The sequence below is a fragment of the Bubalus bubalis genome, chromosome 16 (assembly GCF_019923935.1).
Source record: "Bubalus bubalis isolate 160015118507 breed Murrah chromosome 16, NDDB_SH_1, whole genome shotgun sequence".
Lineage (NCBI taxonomy): Eukaryota > Metazoa > Chordata > Mammalia > Artiodactyla > Bovidae > Bubalus > Bubalus bubalis.
In genome coordinates, this window is record NC_059172.1 from 78968299 (window position 1) to 78981219 (window position 12921).

Genomic DNA, 12921 nt, shown 5'->3' on the forward strand with positions numbered 1-12921 from the left:
CCCTTGTGGCTCAGCTGGCAAAGAATCCACCTGCAATGTGGGAGACCTGGGTTCGAGCCCTGGGTTGGGAAGATCCCCTGGAGAAGGAAAAGGCTACTCACTCCAGTATTCTGTCCTGGAGAATTCCATGGACTATATTCCAGTCCATGGAGTCACAAAGAGTCAGACACGACTGAGTGACTTTCACTTTCACAGTAGGTGTAGCAGCTAGACTATTCTTAGGAACAAGATGAACTAAATTTAAAAATATTTTCTATGGTATATATAACTACTCATACATTTAACTCTGAAAATACTGTTTTATGAGTTTTTCTTAATTTTGTCTCCTTGGTTTGTATATTTTGGTTCTGTTATTTATAATTTGACAATTTTTAGAATCTTCAGTTTAAGCGAAAATTCTTTTCAACCCTTTTCTCAGATGAGTATTTATGTGAACTCTTACGTACCTACATTCTTAAATAGCGCACACTGCTTTAATATTTATGCCGTTTGCATGTTCACTGAGCCCTACTGTATACCAGGCACTCTCCCAGGCGCACTTTATCAGTAAGTTTATATTCCAGTAGGAATAGAGATTGTGTTTCTTAATATTTTGTCATCTTTTATTAAGTCTTCAATACCATGCCATTATATTCCCTCTTCAGCATTTATGTAGTATATTTGTTTTTCAGTGTATATTGCAAAGATTTATATTTTTAAGTATTGTCCTTTTCGTGTGTATTTCCGGTACAGAAACTGCTTTCAGAATTCCTGGACACCACGCGGTCCTGCTGTGGACTGGCTGTGCAGCGTCGTGCGCGTGCCTCAGGTCTTGTTTTAGCGTTTGTTGACTGACTTGGCTGGGTCAGGTCTTGCTTGCTGCCCTCTGGACCTCCTGAGTCAGGCTCGGACCTTCACTGGCGTGCACAGGCTCCCATTGTTGTGTACAGGCTCCAGTTTGCACGGGTTGCAGTTGGGGTGGGGCATGCGGGATCCTAGTTCCCCAGTCAGGGATTGAACCCGTGTCCCCTGCATTGCCAGGCAGATTCTTAACCACTAGAGCTCCAAGGTAGTCCTCAGTCCCTCAGTTTTCTATTTGCATAGTGGAGGTACACCCTCGTTAATCCTCATAATGATAGATCTTTCAATAAGAGAGTGAATAGAAGCCATCACACTGGAATGTGATGAGCTGACCAACCGTGAAATCATTTGCCCCTGCCTCGCCCCTTCTCCCCCACCTCCTGGTGCAGTGGACGCCATGTCTACACCTGCCCTTCTCATGCTCTGATGGGTGGCTGGAACTCTTCAACTGCTCCCTGAGCACATCTTCAGCTGCTCTGTTTTCAATCACATTTAAATGCTTGAGTTTCTTCCTCCTGAAAAAACAAAATTCCATACCCATTCATTGGTGGTTTTCCTTCCCTCCTATTGACTCGACCCTCATCACGCCCCTGAAGCTGCTCTTGCCAGTGTCACCAGTAATCTCCTTATTGCTGTTTCTAGTGGGTCTGTAGTGTTTGCCTGTGATTGCATTTTTGGAAAAGAAGATGGGTGTTGATAAGGTTAGTCCTTAAGGCTGCAAGGACTTTGGGAGATGGTTTGATGTCCTTAGGTCAGAAAGGAAAAACTTTTCATTAATTCATTGACAAATATTTATCAAGCACTCTACTAATCATTAAAGATACGGTAGTTAACAAAATAAGTAAAAGTGCCTTTTCCTCTGGAGCTTATTGGAGAAAATAGATGAATACAATAAGTATATTATGTGTCAGATAACGATAAAAGATAATCAAAAATAAAGCGAAGAAGGAGTAGAGTTTAAATAGAGTGGATTTTAAATGCCATGACTACAGAAATCCTCACTGGGGATAAGCCATTTGAGCAAAGACCAGAGGAGATGAAGGAAAGTCCTGTGCAGATAATCTGGTGGAGGAGTAGGCCTGGCAAAATTTCTTAACAAAAAATACTTCTTTGTTTTATGAAATGTTTTTATAAAGATTCTTATTCTTGTGGTAAAAAGGAAACTAGATATTTTTAGATGTACTGCTACAAATTGACTTTAGGATAAAACAATATTCATTATCCTTATAGAATAAGTGAAGACAAAAATTCTAAAGTTAATCTTGTTTCATATTCCTTTTGACATCTAAATGGTTACATGCTTTTATAGTTGGGACAGTTTGCTATCGTTGTTGTTCAGTTTCTCAGTCCTGTCTCTTTGCAACCTGTGGACTGCAGCCCAGGCCTCCCTGTCCTTCACCGTCTCCTGGAGTTCACTCAAACTCATGTCCATCAAGTCAGCGATGACATCCAACCATCTCATCCTCTGTCGTCTCTTTCTCCTCCTGCCTTCAATCTTTCCCATCATCAGGGTCTTTTCTAATGAATCGGCTCTTCGCATCAGATGGCCAAAATATTGGAGCTTCAGCTTTAGCATCAGTCCTTCCAATGAATATTCAGCATTGATTTCTTTTAGGGTTGACTGGTTGGATCTCCTTGCAGTCCAAGGGACTCAAGAGTCTTCTCCAACACCACAGTTCAGAAGCATCGATTCTTCAGCATTCAGTCTTCTTTATGGTCCAACTCGCACATCCATACATGACTATTGGAAAAACCATAACTTTGACTAGATGGACCTTTGTTGGCAAGGTAACGTGTCTGCTTTTTAATACACTGTCTAGGTTTGTTGTAGCTTTTCTTCCAAGAAACAAGTGTCTTTTATTTTTGTGGCTGCAGTCACCATCTGCAGTGATTTTGGAACCCAAGAAAATAAAGTCTGTCACTGTTTCCATTGTTACCCCATCTGTTTGCCATTAAGTGATAGGACTGGATGCCCTGATCTTAGTTTTTTGAATATTGAGTTTAAAGCAGTTTTAAGCCAGCTTTTCACTCTCCTCTTTCACTTTCATCAAGAGGTTCTCTAGTTCCTCTTCGCTTTCTGCCATAAGGGTGGTGTCATTTGCAAATCAGAAGTTATTGATATTTTTCCTGGAAGTCTTGATTCGAGTGTGTGCTTCATCCAGTCTGGCATTTCACATGATGTACTCTGCATATAAGTTAAATAAACAGAATGACAATATATATCCTTGACATACTCCTTTCCCAGTTTTGAACCAGTCCATTGTTCCATGTCCGGGTCTAACTGTTGGTTCTTTACCTGCATACAGATTTCTCAGGAAGCAGGTAAAGTGGTCTGGTATTTTCATCTCTTAAAAAAATTTTCCACAGTTTATTGTGATCCACACAGTCAAAGGCTTTAGCGTAGTCAATGAAGCAGATGTTTTTCTGGAATTCTCTTGCTTTTTCTATGATCCAGTGGATGTTGACAATTTGATCTCTGGTTCCTCTGTCTTTTCTAAATCCAGCTTGAGCATCTGGAAGTTCTTGGTTCATGTACTGTTGAAGCCTGACTTGGAGAATTTTGACCATTACTTTGCTATCATGAAATGAGTGCAGTTTTGCAGTAGTTTGAACATTCTTTGGCATTGCCCTTCTTTGGGATTGGAATGAAAACTGACATTTTCCAGTTTTGTGGCCACTACTGAGTTTTCCAAATTTGCTGAAATATTGAATGTAGCACCTTAACAGCATCGTCTTTTAGGATTTGAAATGGCTCAGCTGGAATTCCATCACCTCCACTAGCTTTGTTCATACTGATGCTTCCTAAGGCCCACTTGACTTCATGCTGCAAGATGTCTGGCTTTAGGTGAGTGATCACACCATCGTGATTATCTGGATCGAAAATCTTTTTTGTATAGTTCTTCTGTGTATTCTTGCCACCTCTTCTTAATATCTTCTGCTTCTGTTAGGTCCATACCATTTCTGTCCTTTATTGAGCCCATCTTTGCATGAAATGTTCCCTTGATACCTCTAATTTTCTTGAAGAGATCTCTAGTCTTTCCCATTCTATTGTTTTCCTTTATTTCCTTGCATTGATCTCTGAGGAAGGCTTTCTTGTCTCTTCTTGCTATTTGGAACTCTGCATTCAAGTGGGTATATCTTTCCTTTTCTCCTTTGCCTGTCACTTCTCTTCTTTTCCCAGCTATTTGTAAGGCCTCCTCAGACAGCTAGTTTGCCTTTTTGCATTTCTTTTTCTTGGGCATGGTTTTAATCACTGCCTCCTGTACAGTGTCACGAACCTCTGTCCATAGTTCTTCGGGCACTTAATACTTTTATGTTTGGGACAATTTAGATGATGGCATATTTATTCCTTAAAGAAAAGTAGATCTTTTTTTGAGTAAGTGAAACCTTTGCTGAAGTAACAGGATAGCTCTGTACCTCTCTCAACTAGCTTACTGAGGTTCAACAGAAACCTTTTTAGGAGAAGAAATTTTAGCATTTGTACACTTAGTAGCATTTCAGCAAAATAGTCACTCTTAAGAGCAGTGAAGCTATACATTCTCTGCATTATATTTAAAAGCCTAATTTGTTTAAAGGAGATGAAAACCGTAGGGACAGATTTATGGATTGCCTCCTCTATCTGGGAAGATTTGTTGTTCCATTAGTCATCAGAATAGGGTCTTCCTAAACCCTCAGGTGGACTTCAATCTAGTTATGAAGGATTAATGTGATTTATGTCATTGGTTAGTTTTCAGAGAAACCAGCTGTTAGATATTAGAAAACCTTCAGCAGTTAAAATCCTGAACCTGCCATCCTCTTCTCTTTCACCCCTCACAAATGTAACAGATTTTCAGAAGTACTGCAGACAAGGAGTAGACAGGTGGCACACGATTTCATTAAAATTTAAGAGGTAGTAATAATGAATCGCTGGCCACTTTTCCTGGTTTCTTAACATTATAACAGGCAGTGAGAAACAGCCTTTCCCTACATTTTGGTTGTCTTCCAGGTTTCAAGTTTCTCTCCTTCAGTATGACTGTATTAATTGTCATGTGTACTGCTTTATAAGCACGAGACTATCTAGAAAACATTTTATGGTGGTTTGTGAAGGATGGAAAAAGAGCCGTTACTGGGCTTGCCAGGAAGGTGGTCTCTTGGAGCCAGGTGTTTACATATCCAGACTTGAGCAGGTTTTACGTGTGCTGTCTGGACCTGAGCAATGCTTGTGCAACTGCCGAAGACCGCCTGCGACTGGGGAAGAAGTGCTGCTCAGGCAGTATTTGAGAGACTGTGGACTCAGTTAAATGTTTTCTCTCAGCATTGTTAGTTGCTCTGTAAGAGCATTCAGTTGTCAGGTTTCATTGTTATTCCCAAGTGTACAAATTTTTCGCATTTGTACCCCCTCTGTTTTCCTCTTCTTTCTCCTTCCCTAGGAATAAGGATTGTCCCATCTCCAGGAGATAATATTTAAGGTCTGTTCTAGCCTGAGCACATGGCAAGCCACCCCAGTGTTCTTGGCCGGAGAATCCCATGGACAGAGGAGCCTGGCGGGCTTCAGTCTGTGGGGTCACAAAGATTCGGACAGGACTGAGCAACTGATCACAGCACAGAACTAGTCAGAGCCTAGATCCCTGTGTTATTGATGAAATGACATTATTGACGAGAGCATTCGGGTTTCAAGAAAATTAATCACAGGATGTCATTTCCTTACCATTTACATGAGTATCATGGGGATGATTCAAGAAGAGAGAAATCAGATTTGAAATTTAAACAGCCATAGAAAAAATGATTTTGAGTTTTTAAAGAAATAACCCTTATTTCTAATGCCCTTCCACACCGTTTTCAAAGATAGTGAGTTCATGACTGTCTTTAGCTTTTCCTATTATTAAGCAAAGTTCTGTAATTTTGCTATCTAGAGAGAAACACTGTTAAAACATTCTAATGTTGGAATGTATAGCTGATTCACTTTGCTCTATGGAAGAAACTAATACAATATTATAAAGCAGATATACGCCAGTAAAAATTCATTAAAAAGAAACCTTTTGATGTGTATCCTTCCCATGTGCTTTCAGCACACAGGTTTAAACAATTAGCTCCATGCTGTACATACTGTTTTACAGTCTACTTTAAAAAGCTATGAGTGATTGAAAGTCACTCAGTTATATCTGACTGTTTGCAACCCTATGAACTATATATACTCTGCCTTGGAATTCTCCAGGGCAGAGTACTAGAACGGTAGCTTATCCCTTCTCTAGCAGATCTTCCTCACCCAGGAATTGAACCGGGGTCTCCTGAACTGCAGGCGGGTTCTTCACCAGCTGAGCTATCAGATCAGATCAGATCAGTCGCTCAGTCGTGTCCCAACTCTTTGCGACCCCATGGATCACAGCACGTCAGGCCTCCCTGTCCATCACCAACTCCTGGAGTTCACTGAGACTCATCGAGTCAGTGATGCCATCCAGTCATCTCATCCTCTGTCGTCCCCTTCTCCTCCTGCCCCCAATCCCTCCCAGCATCAGAGTCTTTTCCAATGAGTCAACTCTTCGCATGAGGTGGCCAAAGTACTGGAGTTTCGGCTTTAACTCATTCCTTCCAAAGAAATCCCAGGGCTGATCTCCTTCAGAATGGACTGGTTGGATCTCCTTGCAGTCCAAGGGACTCTCAAGAGTCTTTTCCAACACCACAGTTCAAAAGCATCAATTCTTCCACGCTCAGCCTTCTTCACAGTCCAACTCTCACATCCATACATGACCACAGGAAAAACCATAGCCTTGACTAGGCGAACCTTTGTTGGCAAAGTAATGTCTCTGCTTTTGAATATGCTATCTAGGTTGGTCATAACTTTCCTTCCAAAGAGTAAGCGTCTTTTAATTTCATGGCTGCAGTCACCATCTGTAGTGATTTTGGAGCCCAGAAAAATAAAGTCTAACACTGTTTCCACTGTTTCCCCATCTATTTCCCATGAAGTGGTGGGACCGGATGCCGTGATCTTCGTTTTCTGAATGTTGAGCTTTAAGCCAACTTTTTCACTCTCCACTTTCACTTTCATCAAGAGGCTTTTGAGTTCCTCTTCACTTTCTGCCATAAGGGTGGTGTCATCTGCATATCTAAGGTTATTGATATATCTCCCGGCAGTCTTGATTCCAGCTTGTGTTTCTTCCAGTCCAGCGTTTCTCATGATGTACTCTGCATAGAAGTTAAATAAACAGGGTGACAATATACAGCCTTGGCGAACTCCTTTTCCTATTTGGAACCATTCTGTTGTTCCATGTCCAGTTCTAACTTGCTTCCTGACCTTCATACAGATTTCTCAAGAGGCAGATCAGGTGGTCTGGTATTCCCATCTCTTTCAGAATTTTCCACAGTTTATTGTGATCCACACAGTCAAAGGCTTTGGCATTGTCAATAAAGCAGAAATAGATGTTTTTCTGGAACTCTCTTGCTTTTTCCATGATCCAGTGGATGTTGGAAATTTGATCTCTGGTTCCTCTGCCTTTTCTAAAACCAGCTTGAACATCAGGAAGTTCATGGTTCACATATTGCTGAAGCCTGGCTTGGAGAATTTTGAGCATTATTTACTAGTGTGTGAGATGAGTGCAATTGTGCAGTAGTTTGAACATTCTTTGGCATTGCCTTTCTTTGGGATTGGAATGAAAACTGACCTTTTCCAGTCCTGTGGCCACTGCTGAGTTTTCCAAATTTGCTGGCATATTGAGTGCAGCACTTTCACAGCATCATCTTTCAGGATTTGGAATAGCTCCACTGGAATTCCATCACCTCCACTAGCTTTGTTCATAGTGATGCTTTCTAAGGCCCACTTGACTTCACATTCCAGGATGTATGGCTCTAGATGAGTGATCACACCATCATGATTATCTGGGTCATGAAGATCTTTTTTGTACAGTTCTTCTGTGTATTCTTGCCATCTCTTCTTAATATCTTCAGCTTCTGTTAGGTCCATAGCATTTCTGTCCTTTATCGAGCCCATCTTTGCATGAAATGTTCCTTTGGTATCTCTGATTTTCTTGAGCTCTCTAGTCTTTCCCATTCTGTTGTTTTCCTCTATTTCTTTGCATTGATCACTGAGAAAGGCTTTCTTATCTCGTCTTGCTATTCTTTGGAACTCTGCATTCAGATGTTTATATCTTTCCTTTTCTCCTTTGCTTTTCGCTTCTTTTCACAGCTATTTGTAAGGCCTCCCCAGACAGCCATTTTGCTTTTTTGCATTTCTTTTCCATGGGGATGGTCTTGATCCCTGTCTCCTGTACAATGTCACAAACCTCATTCCATAGTTCGTCAGGTACTCTATCAGATCTATCTAGCTATCAGGGAAGCCCAAAAATTGAAAGATAACATCTAATGAAAGGGACTAGTTAAATATTGTTACATATGATGTACTATATATTGAAAATATTTTAGAATAATATTTAATAGCATAGAAACTAATAATCTGTATGCTGTGCTATAATCTGTATTATTAATATTTTCTATGCTATTAAATATTATTCTAAAGTATTTTCAATAGCTGCAGTACAGTTACATCATATGTAGCAATATTTAATTAGTGCCTTTCATTAAATGTTATCTGGCTTTTATAAATTAAACAGAAGAGAACGATAAAGTTCAGGTAGTTTCATGGGTTTAAATTTTTTTTTCTTTCACTGAAATAATTGCACTTTGCTGGAAGATGAAAACTAGTATTTTTTTGCATGCTTGTAAACCAAATACTGTGCAAGATGCCTTGTAGTTTCATATTCATGTAATTTTTAGCTATTTTTAATCCCCAGTTTTTTAGATGAAGATGTCCATAGCATATGTATTAGACATTTTGTAGTAAGTTAATAGTACATAGAAAATGTTTACCTGAAAAAGTCCTTCAATAATCAATAGAAGACAATCAAAACTTAGCTTGTATTTCTGTTTTGGCTTTGAAGTATGTAATATAATAAGAATGTTTAATCTTTTTGTGCTTTGTTCAGTGTAAAGGGTTTTAGGTCTTCAAATTATATGGTTAATTGGCATTTATAGCTTTGGGAGGAAAAAAAGTGGGTGATTTCCCTAATCAATTTTGGGTTTAACTTACATGACTCCTGTTACAGATGATTTATAGATCACATTTCAACTTTAAATTATGGCAGATAATTGTCTACTAGGTGAAAATGATTTCCCTTCGCTTAAAATTTCCGACATAACTTTCAGATTTTGCACTTCTGAAAGCTCAGAACAGAAAGTTCAGTGATAGAAGGATGAGGAAAGTTTGCAGAGGAAGGGTGAGGGCAGTGCGGTGGTAAGACTGCTTTCACGGAGCTCACTTAGAGTCCTGCCTGCTAGTTCACACAGCTAGCCTGTTTTGAGAAGCGAGGCTGCTGTTTGTAGGGCCTCGTCTGTGTTATCTAACGCAGGGGATGTTTTTGTCTCAGTCACATAGATCAGACAACAACCTGGCAGGACCCCAGGAAGGCCATGCTCTCCCAGATGAACGTCAGCACCCCGACCAGCCCACCGGTGCAGCAGAACGTGATGAATTCGGCCTCGGGTGAGTGCGGTGCTGTCCTGAGGGCACGCCAGGTAGTGCTTTGGTGAAACTTTCTGTGGAAGACAGTAGTTATTCTTTCAAGGGAACTGCAACATGGCTGATGGTTACTTTCTATCCTCTTTCATAAGAGAAATTTACTTTATTTCAAATAGCCGACTATACCAAACCCTTGTTTAATCATGAATACATATGGGACTTGGTGATTGAAAGCCAGGAGTTTTCCAAGTTTCATTTCTGAAGTGAGTGTCTCAAATTCCTAGTTTGGTTAATTTTGACATGCTCATGCTTTATTCTACCGCTTTCTTGTGTGCGAGACCTTAGAGTTGAAGTTTCCCTCTTCCTTTTGTGGTTTGGATGGGAAGCCACCTCTTAGCGTGAATGTTTGTTCTACTTTGAGAATAACGGGAAGGGAGTAACTTACAAAACCCCAAAGCACCTTTCTTAGGGCTGGTACATGTTATTTAACACATTGCCACCTTTTTTCATAGAAGATAAACCTGAGTGTACATTTTTTTCTGTCTCCTATTTGGCAGTTTACTTAAATTTGCTGTTTTTCTCATCTGTGTAATTGGGAGTAACAGTGCCCCTTATTATAGAGAGGAAGACAGTAAAGGAAATAATATACATATAAAGCTTTTATATTACACTTCTACTACGGAGTGGGTACTAAGTAAAGGTTTAGTTCCTTATTCCCTATGTCAGTTAGATTTTGGATGGCTTCTTTCTTCTTTGTTACATAGGCCCAAGACCATAGCTACCCATTATGCATCTTTGTGCATGGTAGGAAAAGGGCTTCTTGCATTAGTGGGTAAAGAACCTCCTGCCAACGCAGGAGACTGAGAGACACAGGTTCAGTCCTTGGGCCGGGAAGATCCCCTGGAGGAGGGCACAGAAACCCACTCCAGTATTCTTGCCTGGAGAATCCTCATGGACAGAGGAGCCTAGTGGGCTATAGTCCATGGGGTCGCAAAGAGTCAGTCGGACACAGCTGAAGCGACTTAGCAGTCATCCCTGCCCCCTCCTCGGGGAAGATGCCCCCCAAGCCTGGGGTCGGGGCTTGGAGCCTGTGGGCTGGGCCTCTGACCACGCCCCTGCCCCCGTGCTTTACCCCCCTCGCTGAAGTCCTGGGTCGGGGCACAGACGGCAGCAGCAGTGCCCGTGATGGCCTTCCCCCTCACGGCGCTACCCAGCAGACCGATGGGCACCGTGCTGTTGGAAGCTGCACTGGAGATTTTCTTAAACAGCAGCCTTTGGAAAGGGACTGGTAGAGGTGGAGAGAGGGGTACAATTCCTTGTGGGAAAGCTCATGAAACTTAAAGTGTCCTTCTGCCCCTAGGGATGATGACAGTGTGTTAGAACGTTCTGCTGTTCCATAACTATTCTTGCCTTCGATGTGTTGAACACTTGAAAGAATTCAAGAAAATGAAAATCAAGGCAAGATTTGTGACTGAGCTTTTCTTGTCATAAAGTTTCCATTTTATCTGCGCTTATTTTAATGTCAGCACCTTTACTTATCCTCAGAATATGTTTTATATGTGACATTGAAGTTAAACTTTTTTCAAAGGCCAAATATTATGCAAGTATTTATTGACTAATATTTTTGCTTGACAGCTATTTTTTTAATTATCAAATATCCAAATAAAAGTTGTATAAGCTGCTTTGTATTTATAGTTCAAAGATGATGATGCTCGTTTTTCATTTTGTCATAATCCAACTAAAACTATACCTGGGAAATTAGTAAAAAATAATTCATTAATTTAACTTTTATCTTGGAAGATCAAGCATTTTGCTTCTGTAAGATTGACTATTATACTTTTAGAACGTTGGTTTGTTTATGTTTTTCCTATTAAATTTTCTAACAGTAATGGTCTAAGGAAATGAAAATAATTGGAATCAAGTTTATGTTTAAAACCAAAAGTATGTATCAAATTGGTATTAATGGATTTTAGAATATTTGTGTATATTTTTATTTCAGCTCTGTGTTTTGTAAAATATGAAATGTGTTTTTCTGTACTACATAAAAATGACTAGACATGCTTGCTGCTGTGTTAATTAAAGAGGTGACTTAGGGAGGAATGGTTTGAGTAAAGTGGCAGGAGGCACAATTGTAGTGGGTTGGTGTGTTTTTGTGGGGAGGGGCTGGGAGTTGTATGAAGAGAGGCTTAGATGTGGAGAGTTGAAGGCAGGACCTGAAATGGGAAAAGCCACCCCTCAGAGACCTGGGCATGCTGAAGTGGTGGTGTGGTGTGTGCTGTTCTCTGCTTAGTCGCTCGGTTGTGTCCAACTCTTCGCAAGTAGTCCCCAGGCTCCTCTGTCCATGGGATTCTCCAGGCAAGAATACTGGAGTGGGTTCCCTTGCCCTCCTCCAGGGGATCTTCCCAACCCAGGGATCGAACCCAGGTCTCCTGCATGCAGGCGGATTCTTTACCATCTGAGCCACCAAGGTGTTAAATAATAACAGGAAGCCCTGTTTACATGCCAGGCTTCCTGCTAAGGTCATTTGTACAATCCCCATAATGGTCATTAAATTAGGTGCTGTTATTAGGCTCACTTCACATTTGAGAAACCTTGAGAGGCTATTTAAAAATAGAAGACTTTGTGTTGTTGCGATGCTTTGGAATGAATGCCATGGGAACTGTAATCTTGATAACCTCATGTTCATGTACAGTTACAGCCATAATGTCATGTTAATAAGGGTTCTACTCAGGGGCTTCCCCTTCTCCGTCTGAACCGAACTTACTGTGTTTGGTGACTGCATTCTCCACTGAGGTACAGAGCATGATTTCTCAAATAGCTTTAAGAGAAAATGATCTTATCTCTCAGTCAAGGATTTCTCCTAGAGTACAGCAGCAAAAGTGATACTCCTCTGTGCTTGGAAAATACTCTTTTAAGTTTTCAAAGCCTGGCGCCTGTGAGCAAGAATTGTGAGGATATTTAAATAAATTTTCAGGGTATTGACAAAGTTGCTAGCCTATTTCCAGTTAAGCAAGGTATCTGCAGACAGTTTTCACCTTGAAGACAATTCCCTCTGAACCTGCTAATCTGAAGCCTTTGTATAAAAGAGGATACACAGCTGTTTTGAAACCCTTTACTGAGTTAATCAAGCTAAATGCAGCTAGATTTACATTTTTGTCATTAATTATTTTAACTGGAACTTCCTATTGTTAATCTTTTATAAAAAAGAACTCGCCTCATCCAAATATTTGAGTCCAGCTTTGTGTTCTGTTCTCATTATTTCTAATCAGATCACTTTCCTATATTTTCTCTAGACTCTCTAGGTTTCTGCATAGGTTTTAATGGAACTATATTTTTAGATTTTCTCCAGTTCTAAGATGTTATGAAATCCAGTTTCTTTCACTGGAATTTGGTTTAGCAGAAATGATGAGTTTACTTTTGCATTTTGTGTCTTTTTCACAATATGAGGTTGAAATGATGAGTTTTATTGCTAGACTGGAGGTATGTGATTTATAATTGGCTAAATTTCTGTTAGTATTAGTCGCTCAGTCATGTCTGACTCTCTGCGACCGTAGCCCACCAGGCTCCTCTGTCCATGAGATTTTTCCAGGCAA

The 12921-nt window shown here is 40.4% G+C and overlaps 1 protein-coding gene across 12 annotated transcripts in view; it reads left to right on the forward strand.

Moving 5' to 3' along the window:
* YAP1 (Yes1 associated transcriptional regulator) overlaps positions 1 to 12921 on the forward strand; it is a 135259-nt gene that overhangs the window by 55654 nt on the left and 66684 nt on the right. For all 12 annotated transcript variants that reach the window (XM_025266996.3, XM_025267001.3, XM_025266999.3 and 9 more), the window contains exon 3: positions 9237 to 9352. In XM_025266996.3, coding sequence (XP_025122781.1) covers positions 9237 to 9352 — 116 coding nt within the window. The remainder of the gene's footprint in view (positions 1 to 9236; positions 9353 to 12921) is intronic.